Source organism: Pelecanus crispus, chromosome 7 (genome assembly GCF_030463565.1).
Source record: "Pelecanus crispus isolate bPelCri1 chromosome 7, bPelCri1.pri, whole genome shotgun sequence".
In the NCBI taxonomy this organism is placed as follows: domain Eukaryota; kingdom Metazoa; phylum Chordata; class Aves; order Pelecaniformes; family Pelecanidae; genus Pelecanus; species Pelecanus crispus.
This window is the reverse complement of record NC_134649.1, coordinates 49438652-49462520: the sequence shown is the minus strand read 5'-3', so window position 1 is coordinate 49462520 and position 23869 is coordinate 49438652. Positions and strand designations below refer to the sequence as shown.

Sequence of the window (23869 nt, the reverse complement as noted above, 5' to 3'; positions counted from 1 at the left end):
TTTTTTTGCTGCTCTGTACGTTGCAGAGGTTGACGTTGTGCTGTTCTTCCAGGAGGATGTGTCTAGCCAGAGAAATCAGACTCAGCTTGGGGTCTAGGTTGCTCTAGATCTGTACTAGCAGTTCCCTCCCTGATGGAGCATCTGGAGACCTCCGAACCCAAACCAATCGCATCGGCCAATTTCAAGTTGCTTGCATCCCAGTAGGACACCTTGGGTCTCTCCAGTGACTTCAGCTAGGTATCGGACAGTGCGCTACGTGCATCTTCCCAAGTAACTGAAATGCTTGGCACTGTAGCTTTTTTTTCTTGTTCAATTTAAAATAGGAGGGACTATTTTCTAATTTTTGTTGGGAGGCAGTCTTGGTGGCCTAGCAATGGCTAAAGAACCCCCTTTTCCTTTGGGACCTTGGCTGTGTTGTATCTCCATCTACTACCTTTCTCACATACTGCACAAATTCATATGGTGCGATTTGAGTATTTCACAGTAGTCAAAATTTTCTGCCAGTTTCTGTGATTCAGCAATAATGGAAAGCTGTACTGCAGGAATTGCCTCCTGAATGTATAAACACGCCTGTCTTTTTCCGGCACTGACTCATGGCTTGCTACATATACAGCTGAAATCTATATAGAACTTACACTTAGCATTCAAACTGATGCTTTAGATTTTTTTCTTGTTTTTGTACTGATTGATTAGGAAAGAAACATCTGTTGTCTTGCAATTCTGTTTCCATTCTGGTGGGTGTTTTGTACGCAACTAAGGATAATTTCTTTTTTTTTTTTTTTGTGCCTTATGAATGGAAACAAGGCCAGTTTAAGAGCAGCATTTCTAAAGATGAAGTGTTGAGTAGCTAGCAGAATGGATTTGGATGAAAGTGAAGAACAATAAAACTAGCAAACTTGCCTGTGTCAGAGGAGGTGAGTGTTGATTTGATCGCAGCCTGGTAGGTTGGGGCAGGAGGAGGAGAGCGAGCGGGGCTGAGCTTTCCATTCCAGGCTGTGTGGTCACTCACCACAGTTGTACCAGGGAAACTCCTGCTTTACCCCTCTCGCTCCTGAAGCTTCACCTCGGTGCCTGGAACCAGCGCACCGTGATCTGCATCCGCTTTGTGGGGGGAATTGGGGCAGGGGCAGAGGTCCCCTTGCCCACCTGTACCCGTGCAGAGACAAACAGCGTCTGTGTCCCGGGAAAGAACGCAGGTCTGGCAGTGCGTAGCATATTGCAGCTGCCCCCGTTGGTGTTCCTCTCGTTCTCAGTCTGACAGCTGCTGCAAGCTTGGCTGCTTGGCTGTACGGTGACCTCTCGGCGCAGGGAGAAGCGCACAGCTCTCTAGCAGCCTTCATGCCTAGCAAGAAGTGGCAACACTGGGAAGCAGAAATAGAGTAACTAGGCCAAGTCTGGAGAATAAAAACACTTCTGATGCTGTGTGTGTATATATAGCACTTAAAAGTTGCCGATCTTGGGTCTATTGCACCTAGATATGTTCTAGAGGGTTTTTTGTTTGGTTTTGTCTGTAGGTTAGGGTAAGGTAATGCGTGTTACCTGTTTAAACAGGTATCGTAGGCACTGTGTCATTGCTGGCAGAGTCTTGGAGCTTTTTTTCATGTAAGATGACTGGCTTTCGTAGGTGAAAGGCATGAAACAACTAATTTATGTGGAAGTTACTGTGGTAATAATGGAAGGAACCTCCAGGAGTCCTCATCCAAACGGTAGCTTTCAGCTAACCCGTGCCCTGCCGTTGGTGCTAGTTACTTCGCCTTCTTTTGTTCCATAAATAGATTTCTCTGCCTGTGTCAGCCTGCCCAACTTGTCCAAGTTGCACAGAATCCAGCTAGCTAGAATCGTGTATTTTGCTGAACTACAGCTACTCTGGTATGATGCTTAGAAAAAAAAAATCCTTTTCCTTGAGTGTTGGGGTGGTGCACCTTCACTAGAGTGACTTGCTCAAATGAGATGCTTTTGTGTTTCTAATGTCACTGCAGCAGTGCTTTGAATTAAGGTGACGGTGAGAAACAAGCGTCCTGTGACTTTGTGAAACTTCAGTGGCTATCAGTTTGCTTAGGTTTTTAAATTTGGCACAAACATTTTGCAGACGCTTTAGGAAGTTTTTAAAAATTAGGTGCTAACAGTGATGCTTCTAGGTTTGGGGTTTTTTTTTCAGTTGGAAACTAATTGTCAGAATTAATGTCTGAGGCAGAGGACTTCAAAGTGAATTCCAAAGGGTTTTTCTGATTGAATGGAAAAAGAAACTGAATCTCATAATGTGAAAAGGTGTCCCAAAATAGCCAGGCTGCAGTATCTTCTGAGACATTAAAAATGATTAGCACCATATCTATCAGAGCCAACCTCTGAAGTCTCTCCAGAGTACAAGTCAGCGTAACCTATATATAGGCTGTGTTCTTTCTGCCTAAAAGACTAGGAATCCTTCTAGAGGGTCAGAGCTTAGTGAAAGTTTTTTAACACATTTAGTTTAACATCTGAAACCTTCAGAGCAGTTTTCTAGTACTGGAGAGATTTTGGGTATACTGTGGATTGGTTAAAAGGAATGTATGGAATTTTGCACGCAGATTTTTTCTTTTTTGTAATTGGTTGGCTTGCATTCACAAATAATTACCAAGACCAAAAATTAACCGGGACACCTGAAAGTGCTTTGTAAGTTGTTTGCTACTTTTTAAGGTATTAGGTTTGAATTACGCTCTAAAAATGGAACAAACAATGTTCTTCCCCTTCTTTGCCAGGCATAGAACCTGTGCAGGTAAGTATTGAAGCCAAGTAAACAAAAGTAAAAGGTTTTTATGCAGCTCAAGAAGTATATAGAATGCAGAGCTTGGTACAGTGTCCTTGAAATTATAAGCTATGAAGTGCCGGGAACACGGGACACAATTAGCAATAGCGGGGTTTGGGGGATGCAGCCAGAACTTTCAAGTTGGCGGCATTGAAAGGCATCATTTAGACTGGAGATAAGGAAGAAATTGTTTACAGCGAGGGTGGTGAAGCTCTGGAAGGGGTTGCCCAGAGAGGCGGTGGAGGCCCCGTCCCTGGAACCATCCCAGGCCAGGCTGGCCGGGGCTCTGAGCACCCTGCTCTGGTTAAAGCTGTCCCTGTCGCTGCAGGGGCTGGGCTGGGCGAGCTCTGAAGGGCCCTTCCAGCCCAAACCATTCCATCATTCTATGATACATTATGGATGTAACTTTTAAGAGCAGAGCATTAGTATAGCTGGAGATCTGTTTGTACAGACCTTTCTTTAGGAATTCAGACACTTACACAACTGAAAGTCGCCTCAACTATTCTGGTCCAGACGCTTACTTGTAAAGGAGTACTGTCTTGTTCAACACGTAAGGAGCAAGTGGCTTTTATTTTGGGTTTTTCGTCCCATCAGTTTGTGTAGTGAGCTGCAAATGGCTGTCTTCGTTTTTGACTCAAGCAAATGGAAGTCTCCCCGTTGTACAGGCATTCAGGATTAGTGGGGATTAGTGTACTGTACTTGGACCAGCTGCAAAAGCAAATAAACAATACTTGGAGGGGTATTAAGTAACAAATTGTATATAGTGAATGACCTTACTTGTCAGTGGACGGTCCCTCGATTTCGTGTGAGATAAGGGGCTTGTTACTCTCCCAGAAAAACATGGGAAGCATCCAAGCAAGTAACATTCATTTAGTGCAGCAGGATAGTCCCGTGGAAGCCTCATCTATCGGGAATCCAGAACAAACCAGCATAAGCCAAATCTAAAATAGCTGTCTGTGGAAAACGCTTACACGTGGAAATGGAAAGAACTTCTAAATTTTCTGAATTTCAATTGGAATAGCGTCTCTCAGTTGTGACCTGTTCTTTTAACTTCCCCTCACCTCTCAGCACAGTTCTTGTCTATATTCTGTGTTCTGTAACCACTAAAAGCCTTTCTAAACAGAACTCTGTCGTGCATTTAGACTTCGGGTGCCAGACTGTTATCTACCGCGGCTGTTTTCAAGTACACATTGTGCATTCTGGGGATACTTTATTAAGGGATTCTGTACTTGAGCGAGCGCCAGGAGATCAAGGAGCTAGCGTCTTGCTGCCGCTCTCTGAAATTATTTTGCTTGCACTTGAAGACATCTTGGAGTGGCGCAGAATGGGGCCACGCAGCAGTACAAAGACAGTCTTGCAGCATGTCTTAGTCGTGTAGGTGAAGTGGGGTTGGTGTGGTCAAACTCAGTTTGGAGGGAATTATAAAATCCACTTGAGAAAACGTAAAACTGGTGCTTCAACTCCTCCGGTATCGGCAGTGGGTGAAAAGCCAGAGCGCTGCTGTTGTCAGAAATAAGTGCGTCTGGGCTGCTTTTTCTCGTGAGTGGAGAAAAATCCACAGTTTAAGACGAACTCACAAAAAATGTTTCTTTGGTACATCTTGCAGCTGCTATTTGGTGCACAAGGGCAGCACTAGGAAGCACCAGGGTTGTTTGGGGTTTTTTTTGTTTAAAAAATGTAAATGATCATTTGGCAGACAGTAGCCAAGTATGTGTGAGATCAATCAAACCACAGTCCCTGTATGGGGCCACTTTAATTGTGGTGACTTCTGGCTCAGGTTTTTTTGTAAACAGCGCGTAGTTTCTTACGACCTGCAGTTCTCTCTTTGAAAACTGATTTAGCTCAAACCAGAGTGGCTGTGTAGCTGACTGTGCATCCAAAATTATGATGCAACTTCAAAAGCATTTGTTTGGGGTAATGAAAGAAATACAACTTTATTTTTCATTTTTTTTTTTAAAAAAGCTTTTATGATGTATTTTAATAACTCTTTAAAGAATAATCCTGCTTATAAGCTTTGGTAATTGAATGCACAAGCACTTGTAATTATGCAATCAGACTATAATATGTCTGTTACAACATTATACTATAAAATAAGTTTGCCAATATACAATAAATTCTGCTCTTTAAATCTGGGATCAAAGTCTGGGCAGCTCTGGCTCTTTATGTGTGGGCAGCAAACGTCCTTCCACCTCAGTACCAGGTGGTGCACATCTCCGTAATAGCCTAAACCAATGTTGTTTGATGGAACAAAGACTTGCTTGTTGTCATCAAATGTGACCTTAATTGCCGTGCTCTGATTAGGTTTTGTTACAGGTAAGCACAATCAAAGCAGGTTTCCTTTATCTGTAAGGAAGATACCAGCATGAGCAAATACTAACATTGCAGGCTTTCTCCTTTTTTAATTACAAGAAATGTGTGATGCTGAGCTGTAACATTGCCTGGCCAAAGTTAGATAACGTTTGTACGCTCCTACTCTACCAGGTACATTAGATGCATGAGTTATTCTAGAGAAGCTGACTGGGAGATCTTTTTTCAGGATGCCGTACCTGAAGTCTGTGTAGTTCTGTGGAAGACAAAGCAGTGAAGTTTTTTGGGGTTTGGTTGGTTGGGTTTTTTTTTTTTCCCAATAGTCTCTAAGCAGCCAGTGCTCAGACAGGAATGAGTTTACATTTCTGCATCTGCAGATGTAAGGACTGCTAATGTTCTTTGTAAAACAAGAGAAGGTTTGTGCAGGTGATGTAGGTGGGAGAAAGACCACCCAAAGGAAAGGCCTCTGGTCAGAAGGGCGTGCACGGAACTCGTGTGCAGCGTCAGAAGCGGGGTGTCGCTGGTAAGGACACCTAGCTCTTGGCACCTTGAAATAAATTGAAATCTCTTATTCCAGTTTGTGTGCAGGGACTTGGCTTCTTCCGCTCCCAGCCCCAAACTGAGATAAAGGGTCTCTGTTTTGGATAACAGGGAGAGTTCACGCTACAGGTAGACCAAGGATCTGCAGTGCCCTTCTACCTACCGGGACAAAATCATTCAACTTCACTTGCTAAGAAAAGAGAGTCCAGGTGGCTTCTTCCTGCATGTGTCTTGTTTCAGGTTTCTTCAGTAAGGCTGGGGTAGAGAAAGGAATATAAAAATAAGACATTAGGCAGTGCAGGGGAAGGACAGCTGCTGGCCCCGAGCGTTACCACCGAGCTGTGAGCTTCCTGGGAGCTGTAGTAAAGGGCTCCCGAAGGAGCGGAACGCAAACGTGGCCCTTGGCTGCTGGGATGCTGCCAGATCATCTGGGGACTTGGAAGTCCTCGGTCTCTAGCGCTAAGTAGGGGGCTCGCACAGGGTGCAAAAGCAGCCCGTTGGAGAAAGGAAACGCCATGCTCGATTCCAACGCCATGTTCTCCTTGGGAAGACAAACCTGTGATACAAAAGAACAAAGCAGTGTAAATGGCGATGGGGATGCTTGTCAGTCTGGAATAAGAATGTCTTTTTCACTTCGCTTTGGTTGTTTTCAGATCAGCTGGCGTGGCTCTGGGGAGCCGGGTGATACGTGGTGCCTGTTACAGAGAAGCTGAGCTCCATCGCAGTGAAAGCACAATCACTGCCTGCTGTGTTCAGTGGTATGGTTCCAGTTTTACCTCCACAGTAGCCTTCAAGTGAGGAGCTAACAAATTAGCTGGATTTTTAACACTAGGAAGGAGAACTGAATTCACGGTACCCTACCTTTGAGGATCTGTGGCTCTTTTTTTAACCTCCCTTAATTTGAGTGCAGTCACGAGCTGAGGAAGGTATCAGCGTAGCTGGTCTCTCACAGTTACTTGCATGTTTTATTTTGTACGTATGTGAGAAGCTGGATACGCCTATAGGGAAACCTGGTTATCCCAACTTCCTTTTAGCATTTCCTTTGCTAAACTGCAGAGCAAGACAGGGAACCACCAACAGGAAGAGAATTAAACACAGCCCGCAGACAGTTGTCAAACAGGCAGTGATTGTTTCTCCAACTAATGTCTAGGCATTTTTCTGCTTTCCCAAGAACTTTCCCAGTTGTTTAATCATAAACTCTTTACCTGCGGTGATTTTAAAGAATTAGCTATCAAGAAGATCATGTTTTGTAACAGTATTCTCCAATAATCTATTCTGTATCAGATCTTTGCAGGTGGTAAAGCATTTCAGCGCTGTAATCCTGCTTCAGAGGCTGGGGGGTGAGGTTCAATTTCACCCGGGTTTTTGTTACCAAATAACCTTTGCTCAATTTTTGCCTGGCAGAAGATATTTGTAATCAATAAAAGGACCTTACTCAATTCCCATTTCCTTTGGTTCGCATGCTGCTTCAGTATATGTTATCCCCGTATAATTGCTGAACCATACATTAGAATCATAGAATGGTTTAGGTTGGAAAAGCCCTTTAAGATCATCCAGTCCAACCATCAACCCACACTACCAAGTCTACTCTAAGCCAATCAAGGGTAGACCAGACTGAACCATGTCCCAAAATAATCTTATGGCTGGACAATAAACCTTCTAATCCTAAATTAGCGTCATCCTCCCAGTTTATAAAAGTTACTTTGGAGATAATGGCAGAGATTGCTGCTCTGTATTTGCATTACAGTTTTAATGGGAAATCCTGCTCAGCAGCTCCATTGTTCTCTGTTTTGTCTTGTTCTCATGTAGCTTTTTTTTTTAGGTCGGTTTTATTCTGGCTGCCTCTACCCTGTCTTCCCTTACAGTGAGATTAACAGGCTGTGTGAGTCGATTGTGCCTGTTAGTGGCTTATCTTAGAGCGGGGCTCCGTGCGTCTACATGCAAGTTTTGTGAAGACAATTTCCAGAGACCTTGGAAATGGAGCAAGCCGCTCCCGTGGAGGAGCACCCTGGCTCGGAAACAAGCGGACACTGCCTGTGGGTGGGGTTTTTCTTGAGTATTTGTTAGGGTATTAAATGCAGTGGTAGGCCAATTTTTTTTTTTTCCTTATCATAAAATTTTGCAATAAATGTGAACCTGCTGAAGTTTCAGTACGGTAAGATTTCAATATGAAGACTCAAAGCAAACTTGGTGGTTGCAGTCAGGAGCTTCTGTAGTACTGGCATCAACTTTCAGGGTTTTCACATAGTCCCCACGATCTATATTCAGGGTTACAAATGCTTGCCTTGTGTTGATTCTTCTAGAACTTCACCTCTGGTAATGCAGGAGCTGGGCGGGAGACAGCTGTACCCCTCGGTGCAGGCTGGGACGGCGTGGTGACCCGGTGTAACCAAACCGGTCAAATCGGCGGACACGGAGAAAAGCCGGAGGGGTGTCATTCCCTGGAAACCCCCTCTGTAGGAACCTGCTTCCTAAAGGGAAATTATTCCGGGAATCAGGAGATACTACCAAAGTGAAATCTTTCTTTGGTGACTGCGTGTATATTGGTCAAGGTGGTGTTCTAAAGGCTTTGCAGAAAGCACAGCACCCTTCAGATAATTCCAGGATAAATGGCTGGTTGTGGGACAGGTGGAGAGAAAATAGAATCATAGAATCGTTTAGGTTGGAAAAGCCCTTTAAGATCATCCAGTCCAACCATTAACCTACACTACCAAGTCCAAATAACAGGCAGAATTTCTTTTTCAGCAGTTGTCTGGTTTTAACCTATTGTGGCACTTTTTTATGGTACTATTTTGTATCATTTACATACTCTGTAGAATGAATTCTTTCTTCCTAACTGCTAAAAACCAGGCTGATGACTTTCTTGTAACCTGTACTTACTGATAAAGGTACTGGTCTTAGCAGAAAACGCAGGGATTTGGAGAACATTATGGCTTTCTTTTTTTCTCCCTGTATTCCACAAATTCTTCTGATAAGGTTTTGTCTAGAAATACAGGCTTGATTTATACACCCTACCAACCACTGAAGAAACAACAGCTTGTACCTTGAGTTAAGTGAAAAATTCTTTATTGGAGGCTTGTACACGATAAGAAAACATTTTTGTTGCACGCTAGCGTAACGCATAGAAACACATGCAAATCTTACAACTTTGAGAGGATTCTTAGTGGATTCTTTTAGGCTAGGCTTGTCAGTTAACTAATAAAACACAATTTATTTTCTTGATGTTGTTTGTCACTTCTATAAGGGAGGTATTCTTGTGGCTCCTTCCTAAAAGTAGTTTCTCAGTGCACATGGAGTGTAGAAAGCATGTAAGAATATTTGGTATCAACAATGGAAACGTGACGTATAGCAGTAGTCTTTATGCATTAGATGAGCGCAGTAGTAACTTTCACAGCTAAAAGGAGTAAAGTGGGAGAATCGCTCACCTGCGTAATAAATACGTATCGACGGAAGCAAAAGAGCTTGTTATCAAGGAAGCCCAGCTTTCTCCTTGAACTATGAGGCCGTCCTCTGGAGCTGGAATTGAAAAAGAAGAGTGAAATAACCTCATTAAATCAATTCTAGGACCAATTTCATAAGCACTTCAAATAAATCACATGCATTACAGGGCAAATGCACACGCAATTACAGAACTGTTGCTCATAGCGCAGTGCTTTCTGCAGCCCTCTTCAGCTGTCGTGAGCCCACATAACAACAACTGGTACGCAGTGACTGGGGGGAGGTACAGAACGTCTTGCTGCACGGTCACTAACTTGTCCTTCAGACTTGATTTTGGGGCTGGAAGGAGAATAAGCACCAAACATCGGGCGTCGCAGCCCCTTGTGGCAGCTGGCCACCGGAGCGTACCTGTGTTTAAAAAAGTTGGGAGTTCTGGGGGCTCCCTGGGGGGGCTCGTGGCTTTGCATATGTTTGTTTCCTAGCACTGGAACTGATGAGAAACACAGATTTCACTACCTGTGCGAAAATTTCCTAATCTCTCCTTAGGAAAACTGTGAAACTACAGAAATGTACCTGTTTTCAAAGATCAGTACTCTCTCGTGATTGCCACTGCACTTCTTCCAGCGTATTATCAGCCGCTTTACAGAAACAAAGCGCACGGCGTTTCTTGGCCGGTGGGCAGCAACTCCAATGTTAAATGTTTGCAGCAGCGAGGAGGGAGAAGGATTACTCGTACCTGTCTGCAAGTCTTTTACGACGTAATTATTTCAAGCTTTCTGGTTCAGACAGAGGCAGCTGAAATTTACTTTGAATACTTATGGCTGCTCCTTATCCATCTCCCTATTCTTCTAGCTTTTTACCTTTACCCTGCGACTGGCAATAGTTCTTCCTTCAATAGTAACCAGCGTCCTCTCCTCCACAGAAAGGGCCCCCGTCGGGGACGGACAGAGTGAAGAAGGGTGGATCCTATATGTGCCATAAGGTAAGGTGAAAAGGCCTGTGGTATTTTCATATTGATCTTTCCTCTGAAAGCACCTGACTTGGCAATGAAATGATCGTCTGACAGAGTTTCCTGGCAGCCTGGATGCTCATTAAGGGCTTTAATGCAATTTAAGGAAGAGCAATACCTAATGGTCTTAAGGAGTTCTTTTTTGCTACCTTGGAATTAAAACAAACAAACTGCTTTACCCAGTAGGGTTTTTTTTAGATGTAGAAGTTGATGTGTGCCTCTAATGCTATTTTCACTATAGCGCTTGAGTGACACTTGAAAGAGTAGTAAGTATGGATGTGACTTTTTTTTTTTTTTTTTTTTCCCAGTTTTAGTATGACTCTCGATCCAGAAAGGATACTGGGTGTTTGCAGAAAGATTGCTGGGAGATGAATGTTTCAGCTTAGTTGACAGCAGACTTGACATTCTTTCTGAAAAGTCTGGTTACCCCCACAATGCAATAGCCGTTCACGACACAAATCATGTTTTAAACCCTGTTCATGCCACACTGGGAAAAACGCTCGTTGTAGACCTCCTTTTTCATTAAAGCTGTCCTTTTCTTTTTCCCTTTCAAAGCCTGCAGCTGGCAAATCATTCTCATAATTAGATTAAATTTTCTACAGCGAGATCCCATTTTCTACACTGATTTCCTTCTTAGGTGAAATCAATGTCAGATGTTAATTAGCAGTTTTGATTAAATTAACACTGGAATAGACTCTTCTTCAGTGATGAATAATGTGACCCATTTTAATGGCTTGTGAAGATTCTAGTCTGTCCTCGTCTTTTGTGTAGGTGATAAAACTAGGCTGTGTATCAAGACAAAAAACCCACTGAATACTGTTAGTACATGGGCTCTTTAGGTACCTAAAAATTTTTTCCAGACGGATGTATTCTACTGCTCTTCTACCTCTGAGCTGACAAAGGCTGAAGTTTGCACCTTTTTACGTGTACGCTTAGCGGCTACTTTTATTTTCAAAACACTTCAGCTTTGAAATCCTGTCGCGTACCGCTGGGGTTTCGGGCAGACCTCTGCAGTGGGAGACAGCAGCAGCGTGGGCCGCTCTTTGAGGGGCAGGGCCGCTCTCGGGCTCCGCGCTGCTGCCGAATTGCTGGTGAAGAACTGGCGTTTGAACCTCCTTAGCTGGAGGTAAGCGCCAGGACCCGCTGCCCCTGCGGCGATGGCGTGGCTCGCGGGGCTGTTCCCGTGATGACAGAGCCCGTTGAAGTTGTCACCACCCTCGTGGTCGTACAAATTGAACCATTCAGTAGCTGTGCCCAAACTCCTGAAGGGATCTGGGTTTAAAGGAGAACAACTGTCCTCTCCTCCCTGCTCTGCTCTGCCACCACCCCAAAAAATAAAAGGGGGGGGGGGGGGGGGAAATGTGTTTGCTTTTGAACCTAGCTGTTCCAGAAGTCTGGTTCAGAGCCTGACTCCACGCAGCTGAACCAGCCCGAAGGAAAAGTGGTGGGTTTTTGTCAGAGGCCAGGAGCCTGTAGCCGGAGGGATAGGAACAAAGGCCTGAGCCAGATCTTCTGAAGTACCAGCAAAATGGGGCAGAACTTGGATGGGCTGTACTGGAGTTGCTACATAGACACACAGTCTACTACTACAGCACTTTCCTAGTGAAATTACCAGTGTGGCTGTCCTCCTTCCATGCTACCATGGATAAGTGCTTCTGGGCAGCATAACTTTGTGTAGCAAACCACTTAAGCTGGTTCGTTCTGCAGTTTGGAAACCACCATTCCTAACGTCAGATTAACAGAGTCTGTAGCACCGTCACTAGCACAGGTTTTTCTTTTTTCAAGGAGTGCAAGCACATTAACGTGCACCGAGACGTGGCCAAATCTGTACAGCCGGGCAGCGCACACACCGTTACAGACCATGCCTGTACCCTGCTGTAATGATATCTGACCTTGTCCTGTTTAGGTCTATTTGGCTGTGTAGAAGTTAACAGCCTTTCTCGAAATAACTTGTACAAAGTGCCCTGCAGCAGTCCTTTTCTGAATCTTTTAAGATGACATTTTTGAGCCAGTTGGTCCATCACAGAAATATCAAATCCTACAAGCACAAGACAACACTGGGAATGAAGGCGCAGAGGTATTTCCCACTGACGCGCATCAGCGGCGTCAAATGGCTGTGTCTGATGGGTGTGAGGACGAGTCCTGTGAAATAACCTCCTTTCTCACCTAAAGAAATGAAATGGCAATGATGGCTCCTCCTTCCGTTTTTTGGAGAGGCAGCTGCTGTGTGACTGCAGCTCATCCTGGAAGAGGGCAGCGTTCAAAGTTGGCTACTAGGAATACCTGATGGAACTGAACCGTTTTACCAGTGGCTTAATGTTAAATGTAAGTGTTTTTATAGCCACCAGTGCAGATTATATCTTGATAATATCCCTAAAGTGCTAGCCACAGGAATACTGGGAAGGAGTTTGCCTCCAGTTACTCCTTTCTTCTTGTTGCATCTCATTCAGTGAAGTGTTTTTTGACAGGTGCCAGTACCTGTCCATTGCCATGTCCTCATCCCTTAAAATACTGATACACAAATCCAGGTACTGAGATGCTTTCTCCTCCTCCGAGGAGCAGCAGAATGGTTATTTTAGCTTTTTCCAGGAGCAGGATAGATTATTAGTTGACACTCATGTTATCACTCTGCCATTCAAACTACTTTTTGTATCAGCTGCAGCTGGTCTCTGTATACAGCAGGATTTCCCTTATTTCTAACACAGTGATTTTGATCTGTATCAGTTTATTGATCTTTCCAACAGCATTTGAAATGATTTGCTATATTAATCTAATAAACTCTTGCCTAAGGAAGCACAAGCTGTGATATGCTCTAAAGTTGTTGGGTTTCCCCCCCCCCACTTACTCTGCAGTCCTACTGCTACAGGTACCGCTGTGCAGCCCGTAGTCAAAACACTCCTGACAGCTCTGCTTCAAATCTGGGATTCCGCTGCGCAGCAGACACCTCGCCGGAGCTGCCGTGACCAAGGGGGCTGTCGCACCGAGACGTGAAGGGCTGAATTTCACCCAAGGAAGAAGAGATGTGTGGAGCGTCACTTGCTGATGACACAGAATAGAAAAATCTCGTGCTTAAACTTCCTGCTGGGGGGAAAAAAAAAAATCCAACAGTACTCAACGTTGCTTGAAGAACCCTCCTGTATTTATCTTTGGGGAAGCTGGCCTGGACTTTTATCCTGACCAAACTTTTTATTGGTGAATTCTGTTGGTTTTAGCGAGAGTTATTCTGGAGTTAATTAGCACAAAACTGAGCAGAAATGTGTCAATTGTGTTTTAAAAGGTTAATTAATACCTCCTTTAGAAAAGATCTTTATTAAATACTTTTATTTATGTATAGTTTGAATTTCTATGCTCAAATCCAATAAACAAGGATTTTATAAACTTCTAGACAGCTTTAAAAGACATTTGAAGCAGTTAAGAAATTCTAGACAGTTTAAAAGAAAATGGAAGGAGCTAAGAAGAGGTGAGGACTGGAAGACAGACAGCTATGGACACGGGCGGTTCGTGCAGCCCTTGTATCACAGTCCTGTTGCAGCGAAAATCAGGTCCAAAAAAATGTGCTTTTTCTGGTGAGATACTTTCTCCTCTTTAGAAAGTGCCTTCTGCAGCTGAAGGATGACAATCCTCAGGGTGATGATGATTAGAAATTATGTACATATTTGAATAAAATTTCAAGCATTTCTTTATGCTGAAGACCTTTATTGATAGAAAAACACTGGCAATTTCCCTTTGAATTTCTCTTGGACATGGTGTAGGCTTATTTTGGGGACTTGCAAATTGCAAAAATGGCATAATTAGAAACTGAAGCTAACAAATTATTCCACTTGAATAAAAGATCATTAAAGTGAAAAGATGGCAGATGTAACTGTGAGATGCAAGGCCTAATAAGGCAAATGTTGGAACTGTTTTCGTTTTGGTGTTTGGGGTGGTTTTTTTTTTTTTTTTTTTTTTGAAGTACCACTTAAAAGGAGAGGAATTTGAGCAAGGGAAATGGGAATAATGAGAGCTACCTCATTTTGGCATCTGAATGGATTTCAGGCCTTTCACAGTGTTCTGCACTGTCACTTACTCTGGGACACAGTATCTGGTCACGATTCTGTGCCAGGCAATTGCTTGCTCGACGCGGAGACCGAACAAGGAATCGCCTCTGCAGCAAGCTCCGCGCCAGAAGGGCTGTCCTGTGGAACGCGTCGCAGTCGGCTGCGCTGCTGCCCTCTAACAGGCCCCTTAGCTGCCTGTGTGCAAAACGGGGACTGAACTTGGCCGTCTTGTCGGCTGCTCTGAGACCTAACAGTGAAAAAATGTGGTGGGAATTTTTGCATTGAAGCCAGTCTTTCCCAGCATTGTCGTTCCTGTAGTAAGTCGGGTTTGGGTTTAATACAACCTGGGGTTAATACAAATCCATCACTTGCCAGCTCCTCCTCCGCTCCGTGTTTCATGCTGAAAGGAAGCTACGGGAGAAGGGCTGAGCAGCCCCTCAACAACCGCCAGCCTCTGGGGGGAATAAAGGCAATTCTAGCAAGCAGTGGGGGAAAAAAAACAAAATACCCCAATTCAAGAATATGCCACTATGACTTGGTGCTCGCGTAAGCATGATGAAAGCTGTAGTAAATAGTGCCCTTACCGGCATTAAATGTTTAATTAAAATCTATGCATTAAAACCATCTATTTTACTAAGAGTAGTAGGGAAAGATTCTTTCTAGTTTCATCTTTCTGCAACAAGAAGGAATATACTTTATAATATAAAGATTTTGCCTAAAGATGGTTTTGGTTTTTATTCTGGAAAAAATCCTTGATAAAAATACACCCAATTCCCTATGCTGGAAAATTGTTATGACTTTATTTAAATATAAATGGCTTCCTGATGCCACACTATCAGTTGTATGTCAGTCAGTACTCACTGTGCGGTGGGCAGCACGTGGAGGAAACTCTTCCTGGTCTTCTGCAGAGATGGTGGAATGTGCCCCATTCCTGCTGCTTTTGTTCGGATATCAGTTATTATCATTTATTTAGTTATATTTATATAACTATATAACTATATATATAGTTTAGTTTATATTTAGTTATCATTTATTACAGGATCATTCATTAAACATCCTTGAATTAATCTGATCAGATTTCAGTGGGGAAGTAAACCTCCAATCTTGAGTATTGAATATTGAAATACCGATAATCATTACTGCACTTTGAGAGTGGGAAGGAGGGAGGGTTACGCAGAGCTCACAGGCTTTTGAGCTGTTTGGTTGGATTCACTGTGAAAGAGCAGACTGAACTGTGAAGTGGCAGACTGGGACTGAGAAGCTGAAAGGAACCCAAAGGAAAAAGCAAACAGAAATGCAGCAGGTAGAAACAAGGGTCTATTTTCTTTTTCTAGTCCCTTGTAAGAGGGTTTTTTTTCTTTTTAGTAGGATTTTGCTCCACACCCCCAGGCGGCTGTACCGCTAAGGCACAGCAGAGTACAAAGCACACGCTGTATGGAAAAAGGCCATTAACAATTGCCGTGACAGTTTAGAACTCGGTGACAACCTATTATTTCATGTTCTTGCAAGGCCTTTAATGTGGCTAGCCGTTTTCAATGGTACAACGCTCTCTTGTTGTTCCGTGCTGTGGAAGTTTGTTCTAACCAGGTAATTGATACTCAGTTCACTTGCTGGGAGCAGCATCAGCTGGCCGGGACTGAGAGGGTAGGATTGCACAGAGACAGAAGGCTCGGCTGCATTCTCTGACTTAAGGCTGGTGATGCAAGGACTAGATATTGCTAATAGTGTTTGGGATTTGTGTTTTGGGTTTTTTTTTTTTTAAATCTACACTTCCTTAACTACTCAAAATCACGCCAAGTACATATTCATAACAGGAAGCTAGCAAACAGTGCCGTCATCTTGAAAACCCATCTAATCCTGAGGAATAGGAATACAGATGGTATAAAACTAGTCCTGAAACAGTTTCCAGGAGGGAAAGAGGAAGGAGATTGGATCACCTGCCCCCAGCCCTCCACTCCTGCAGGCTGAAAGTGGCTGGCACAGCACCCTTTGGGGGAAGAAAACCGGATAAGCCTCCAGAGAGGACAAGAGACCTTGCAACCTAAGCTGTGCTCTGGTATCTAATGCAATGTGCATTCCGAGTTACGGGATCTGGAGAGCTTCTCCAGAAGCAGGCACCCTTAATCACGCAAGGAATAAATTTAATGGCCACTCAGCTTGTAAATTACTTTTGACAAGCAGCTGAAATTCTTTGGAACCTTTCTGTATTGACAGAAGTGACACTTAATGATTAACCCTAAGAAAAATCGTGTGGTAATCTTTATTTTAAACTAAAACCACAGCCATACGTAAATCTCAACAGAGGTTCTTCATAATGGAAGCATGAAGGTATACATTAAATGGGGAGAAGCTAACACTGAAGTTTATCTAGGAAGTATAGGTAAACAAAAAGATTTTGTTTGGCAAATAGCAAAATATGAGCAGCAAAATATCCTTTATCCATTGTCAGTATCAGTTTAATCTTTCAGGTCCAAATCAAAGTTGTCTTTTTTTACTAAAAAAAGTTGGTGATGGCCTGCCGAACAGCAGATCCCCCCGAGATGCGCGACCTTGTGTGTGTATGTTTTCTCAAAAGTTATGAACACAGTTAAAGATGAAACTGTACAGAGCAAATAACCCAGGGTTTGTGCCGCTGACGGAGCGCTGTGGCATGACTGTAAGAAGCAGCACTGTAGTTTATCTGTCTCGTATATCAAAGCTGGGGGAAATTCAGAACAAGCCTGTTTGAAGCTTCCTTAATTTGATCGTTCCAAACGGAAGTGAAGTAAGGTGCAGTTGCAGAACGTACCCCGTCTGGTAAGCTCTCCCGTGCATCCCTGGTGTAAGGAGACGCTCAGCAAAGCAGCGTGCGCTCGTTAGATCTGTACAAGAATGATGAAAAGAGGCAATGACCTCCCTCTGCTGGGAAATGACAGGCCTTGCTCAATGCTCTTTGGCTCTGCAAGAGTAGTGAAAACAAACCAGTTAGGAGCTGAAAGGAATGCTCCACATATCTGCCAGCTGTTCAACAACATAAAACCACAAATCTGTTGTTGTTCAGATGTACTTTTCTATTTCCTACTTTGAGCCATTTCAGAAGTCAGAATAGCAGCATCATACTGCTTTAAGACTGCAGAGTCTGAATTTGCTTCCTGAGCGTGTAATAATAGTGCTGGAAAGTAACACAGTCATGCTGCTTGCTATTATTGCAGAAATTCTATCAGATGAGCCTTGAGCTAGATGTGATTTTTTTTAAAGAGATGGGATGACTCTACTTCTCAGAGCCTGCAGTACTGCACCGTTTACACAAAAGCTAAATGGTAATGAAACTGAACTAGTCACTTAAAAACGGATTTTGGCATGCACCTAGATGTGACTGGAGATGGAAAACTGGGGGGAACACAAAGCATTTAAGCTAGTCCTTCTGGGCAAGTTTTCTACATCAATAATAATTAGTTATTGATGTTTTGTGGAGCCAAAAAATTTATAGCAAGTAATTTAAAAGAAATTATTTTAATGGGATTTAAGAAACCTAATGCCCTTCTTGCAAATGTCAACACTCCTTGGTCTCTTGTGTAATTTCAGTGACATTTCCCATTGTTGTCACACCCTTTCTGCCTACTAGTGTTCAAGTTCATTCTTTCTGAAAGATACAGACTGAGAGGTGCTTTATCATACAGCAAGCTGTCAGATGAAATCAAGAAAAAAATACCAGGCCTGGCTTAGTAACTGATTTTTGGAACATCTTGAAGCTCCAGTGCTCCCTCGTATCATACCATCCACCCTCAAGACAGTCTCTAGGATGTTGTATTAAGTTCTCAAAAGCTTGTCTTCTATCTGTTACTCAAAAACATGATCAGAGTTTCATTTAACTGCAATTTAACTACTAGAGAAAAGGGTATTTGTTAGGTATGCTGAGGGTCTGAAAAGCTATGGAGAGCTCCCGGAAAAAGTGTCTGGCGTGGAAAAGAGGGAGCTGTCCCAAGGTAAGAAGGAAGCACATGTGCGGGAACCACAGTAGCAAGGTTTTCTCAATCTGTTATCTTCCTCTAAAGAGTCTTCTTCTCTATTAGTTATTGGTAAATTATGGAATCTTCCAGAATAATCATATGAAAGTTCCTCTCCAGCAGAAATATCAGTAGCTGCAAAAAGTGCCAGTTTAGGCACCATTGAGTCAACTCTAACTGGGACCATAAATAAATTTGGTTCACAAGAATGATTCAGGAATCTGCCTACGTTACCGATGTACGTAGGGTCAACAAACGTCTCCATTATCTGACCACTATGGAGGTGCTCCCTCACCACTATAATATAGTTCGAATCCTTTGATGTCTGGGCCTGAATTCTTCTACGTGCCTCATTAAAGCCTAAAACTTCACCAGCATATTCACAAACAAACCTTCCTTTAGCTATGAATTCCAGAGTGCGAAGACCCCACCCTTTCTTCTCAGTCTTGAATACCTCCAGTCTGAATTGCAAACCCCTCTGAACAACCCTGTTTTGACAGGATTCACCACACTGGCACATGGCATTGCATTCAAAAACAGGCTGGGAGTACTCCTCCTCTTTGTCCGTAGGCCTGAGGCACGAACTGTTGTAATTTTCACCACGGCAAAGACACGAGCACATGTGAACCACACAGGAGCTGGTAAGACAGGAACATCCTGGAAAGGTGATTTCAGTGGGGTCAATGTCTCCGTCTGCTCCAGCCACATTGTCTGGGCTATACTGTGAAGAGAACAACAGTCAAACCCTTGTCACATTCAATGCTTCTTTCCACAGAGGCTATCGAATTTTTAAGTCTGTGTCTGGCAATGACTAATCTCTGAATGTGGGGAACTGAAATCATGAACACTTCTTTTTCCTGTAAACTTCTTCTAATGACAAGTCTAACTTTTCTAAAACGTTTTAAGGAATGCAAATCAGATATTCCATGTAGACTGAAAAAGATTCAAAAGATTCAATAGTCTATTAGGGCCTGAATTTCTCAAAAGAGCGTACTAGCCAGAAAAAAAAAAAAAATTCTTAGCAGGAAAAACATGTCAGCTAATTGGATCTAGTTTACTAGAGAAGATTTTTATTTATAGAAATAGCAAAGTATCCTTAAAGTAATCCCCCCCTTCAAAATATTCGATCAGCTACTTATAAGGTTAGTGGATAGCTATTTTAAGTTACAGAATTTCAAATGCCCATTTTTGTTGAAAATGAAGATATTTTCAATTTATCTCTTCAAAGTGTTGTATACAAACCTGCTCTTTCTAATTCTGTTACAAAGTGACAATGATGTTGCACTAGCACACCTCTACATATTTAGGAAAAAAAAAATTGAGCTAACTGCTCTATTGTCAGGGTAAAACATGAGAGTATTTGCTTCACCCTAAATTCTGTCTGCGGGAACAGATGCTGTTCCGTTCAGACAACCCAAGCTGAAACTCAGGTTCTCAAAATTACACTAATGCCCCCATCAGGTGAACGATTAAACCACTATGAACCGTTGCAAACTAAAAGCTGATAGAAACTTTGCTGGATTTGAAAATCAAAATATGAAAGACAGCTACATGTACATTTTTACTTTCTTCCCAGCATTTGGCTTGCAAAGCTTTATTTAGAAACGTGGAGTATGTGCTAGTACTAAACATTACATTTCACAGCAGCTTAAGTCTGGTAGCTTCTGGGTGTTGGGAAACGTGCCAGTTCATTCAGAAGTTTCTTTTTTCATAAACATCAGCTTTCTCAGTCATTTGGCTTTACTCAAAACCAAGTTTAATACTCCCTTATCTGTTCCCATCGTCTCCCATTCACTGTGTACAAGCATTCCTTTCTGTAAAGCATCGGCACAGCATGCAATTCAGGAAGATTGGGGTCTATTTGCATTATGTCTTTATTTTTTTGACCCAGGCTTACCGAAGCTGCTTCATTCTGTTTTCTAAAGCCTCTCTAACATCACCGAAGCAAACTCCTAGGCAATAAGGTGTACGAAATGCATTTGGAACTTACAAGTAATACAGAAGACAGCAGAATCTGGGCTACACCTGAGAAAGTATGAAAAAAGCTTAAAGTCTCGTCCTGTATTTCTAGATGATACCTTTTCTTGCCAAGCCTGCCGGCCTCTCGCTCCCAGCCGGGTTTCAGCCTGCGGCCGACGCCAGCGCCCTGCAGCGCAAGAGCTTTATTCCTCCCGGAAAGTGACGTCTTAACCGCGCGATGAAGATCGACAAAACGCCACATACCGGGAGAAAAACTGTCTATGTGTAACGGAAGTGCCCGAAACAGAGCAGTACCGAGGGGCCGGGGCCGGGGGCGAAGGAGCCCCAGAGCCCCCCCGCTCAGCGCTACCCGCGGGGCCCGGCGCAGGCAGGCCGCCTGAGGGGAGGAGGCCGCCTGAGGGGAGGAGGCCGCCTGAGGGGACGGCGCTCCCTGAGGCGACACGGGCCGCTTCTCCCTCCCCACCCGGCCCCCCGGGCGCAGTGCCCCTCACCCCGGTCCGGTTCGCGGGACGGCCGCGGCGCCCGGCCCTACCTGAAAGGCCGGCGGGGCCTCCCCGGGCGGCCCCAGCGCCACGGCCACCGGCTCCAGCCCGCCGCTCAGGTCCGCCCCGGCCGCCATCGCCCCGGCCCCGCCCCCTGGCCCCGCGGGGATTGGCTCTCCCGGCCGAAGCCTCTCTTTGGTTGGACAGCGGGAGCGAGGCGGCGCCGGCGGCGCGGGAGCGGGAGCGGGAGCGGGAGGTGGCCTGGCGCTGGCGGAGCGCCGCCATCTTGTGGCGTTCCTGCCCTCAGCGAGGCCGGCGGGGAGCCGGGCCGCTCGCCGCGGAGGGGCTGGGCGGCGAGGGGAGCGCCGCGTCGCCGTGCGCCCGTGGGATGAGGCTGCCCTTGGCTGGGAGCTGGGGGAAGGCGGTGTGGCTGCTACCGTGGGTCCCTCCGTGCGACGGGGCTGCCCCTCCAGAAACCGGTGCGGCTTTGTGTGATGTGAAAGTGCTCGAACCCGAGTAATTTTAAACGTTAATTGCAAACTACTGAGCTATTTTAATTCTTCACGTGACTGTAAATCCCTGCTTATTTTGAAGGTATCAGAATTTGGGGGTTTGGTTTTGGTTTTTTTTTCCTTTGTTTTTTAAATTCTTCCTGGCTGGTTTACACTTTTAATTAAACTTACATTTTTGGTTTTTTTTTAAATAATGTGTTTTGTGATGTGCATGGGAAGTCTTGTGTTCAGATTGTACGAGGCATAGAAATTCTGCCAGGTGTAGCTGTGCCGTGGAGGCAGCGGCCAGCTCCTGCCTGGGGATGGAAAAAGATGTGGCAGGTTTTGTACCTACAGGAATCCAGAGCAAGGCCTTAACCTTCCCCTTGGCTAATTTTCCAGGAGATAATTCAGTCAAATTAGTTTTCTGGATGAAGGGAGATAGGGACCCATGGAATCAAGCTCTGGCTTGATCTGGGAGGCTTTGCCAGTACTATGTAGGATGTTGTTCTAAAGCAATCATGGCAAAATTGCTCCTGTGCCGTGTGATAAGAGTAGAGCACGCACAATTGGTCTCGCCCCATCTTTTCTCTGTGAACAGCAAACTGAGCTGTAGCTAGGAAAAAGGAGTCAGACTCGTGTTCTTTGGATGCCGGTGGTTCCACTAGCTTTTGTATTTGCCCTGTGGGTCAGTTGTTTTGGGGCCTAAGGTTGAGCAAGCTCTTACCATCTTTTTCACCTCCTTTTTTCCCTTTCTGTGAACCATGTGTTTTGCTTTTGAAATCAATTACCACACCCAGAAATGAGCTCCTCAGGCTTAGGAGACAGAAATCCCTGGAGCATGCTCTGTGCTCTTCTAACGAGGTGTTATTTGTGTGTCTCTTTCTGTGCAGTGGTTACTGATGACTTTTCTGATCCCTCTTTCTGCAGCATCCAGGAAATGGGAAGAGTCTTCACCTATTGCATCCCCTTTCTCCTGCCTGTGGAGAGAAGCTGAGCAACACCAGGAGAGGTTCAGGTGAGACTGGATGGTGAAATCCATGTTTGTGGGTTGGACAGTTAATGGGGAGAGCAGAAATGATAGGAAGATGAAGGGCGTTGTTTAGGATTGCACTCAGCCTGTAAGAGAAGGGAAGGGCATGGAAGAGGAACTTCTGGGAGGTCAGTGCCTCCCAATATCTGGCCAGTGTAATTTTGGGGAAGACTTTGATAATTTTAAACCTTGGATCAGTGTATACTGTTGTGAATGGAAAGGAACTGTACCCGTAGCATCAGCGCTTCGTAACTGAAAGGAATGAAAATGGTGGAAGGCTTTAAATGCGCACAGCCTGTCGCACGGTTTGTCCACCCAAGCAGCAGTACAGCTGCTTCTCGTGGATGCCTCTGAGCCCTGCCTTCTTGGGGTTGATGCTTTCATCCTGTGAGCACTTCCCATTGGGCGGAAGGTGGTAGATCAATTTTATGAGATAGATGCTGAAATGTTGAGTGATTGCAGGTGTTAAAATACACTTTGTTTCTGTAGTTTAGGGCTTTCTGTTATTACCAAATCGACCTTTAGACCAAGACACACGTAATTTGGCTGCTAATCCTTAGTGCCAGATGGAATGCTTTTCCATTTTTAAATGACAGAAGTAATGAGTCATTACTCAGTAGTAAAAGAAACAGATTGCATACACGTACAGGAGACAGGGTTTTAGAAATCGGCAAAAGGTCATGGAAAATCCAGTGGGTTTCTCCTTCTCCTCCTCCTCCTTCTCCCACCCAGGGCTTCTATTGTATTGGACTATGAATGGGTTGAACTATTGAGATGTCCAGGTTGGGTGAAAAATTGATGGAAGCTCATTTTAATTTGTTATGTAAAATTGTTGAAAGAAAGCTTAAAATGGAGCTGAAAGAGTGAACCGTATGTGAACTTTGTGATGCTGAACTAAGGCACCTGGTGCAGCTGTGAATTTATTTTGCAACACTCTAGGATGAGACTGTATGAATAATTTCCCTTTGATATGTGGCATGCATATAGCTGTTGGTTTTTCTACCTGTATAAATAATGCTTTCTGCTCATTAATCATTTTTATGACTGTTCTCTGCAGTTTTTCAGGTTTCTTAATATCCATCTGATAATTGGAGTTTGGAAGGTTAGCTGTACCTGGAGTTCATTTGAGAGCTGTCTTCATCTCACTTCACTGAATTTTCTTGGCTGATGCTGTGTATTGTAACAAGGTGGTAGAGCTCGGGGGTGTGTGTGAACCTGTGACTCATCAGGCTGCAAGTAAGGGAACTGTGCTCAGGAAACTGGGAATAATCCTAGTCTAGAAGAAATTGCATATAAAGCTTCTTGTCTTTTCTTTCTTCAGCTGGGAGCGTTGCCAATACTCGATCAGGTCAGCTGTGGCTTTCTTGCCCTGACTTCTGGAAAACTCTCAAGGCCTGAGATTTCACAGCCTCTCTGGGTACTGGTTTCAGGGCTGCACCAGCCTCCCAGTGAGAGTTTTTTTCAAAATGTCAAACCTGAACTTCCCTAGCTGCAGTTTTTTGCCTTAATGCCTTATTTATCACTGCTGAGAGGAGTTTGACTCTGTCATCCTCATAATTACTCTTCAGAGCGTTCCTTTAGATTACCCCACAGTGTCCTCCTTGCTGGAATAAACAAGCCTATGTCCCTCAAACTTTTCTTCCTGGTCATATGCTTAGTCTCCTGACCATTTGGTAGCCCTTTGCTGGATCATCTCCAATTTTTCTACATATCTTTTGAGCTGGAGGGCCCACAGCTGGCCACACCTTGCATGGCTACCTCATCATGCCAAGCAGAGAGCATTA

General features: G+C 44.1%; 2 protein-coding genes across 2 annotated transcripts in view; one reads left to right on the top strand and one right to left on the bottom strand.

Annotated features, from left to right (window-relative positions):
* The window catches only part of SUMF1 (sulfatase modifying factor 1), a 38796-nt gene extending 25248 nt beyond the window's left edge, over positions 1 to 13548 (top strand). Inside the window, exons 8-9 of the mRNA XM_075714166.1 lie at positions 9990 to 10049; positions 12929 to 13548. Of these exons, the coding sequence (XP_075570281.1) occupies positions 9990 to 10049; positions 12929 to 13039 (171 nt within the window). The 3' untranslated portion in view covers positions 13040 to 13548. The remainder of the gene's footprint in view (positions 1 to 9989; positions 10050 to 12928) is intronic.
* Positions 13549 to 18022: 4474 nt separating this feature from the next.
* LOC104030302 (histone-lysine N-methyltransferase SETMAR) lies at positions 18023 to 20698 on the bottom strand. The gene is made up of 2 exons (XM_075714607.1): positions 20612 to 20698; positions 18023 to 18820 (listed from the first exon to the last, which is right to left on the bottom strand). The coding sequence occupies exons 1-2, from the start codon at positions 20696 to 20698 to the stop codon at positions 18023 to 18025; spliced, it is 885 nt and encodes a 294-aa protein (XP_075570722.1).
* Positions 20699 to 23869: the final 3171 nt, after the last annotated feature.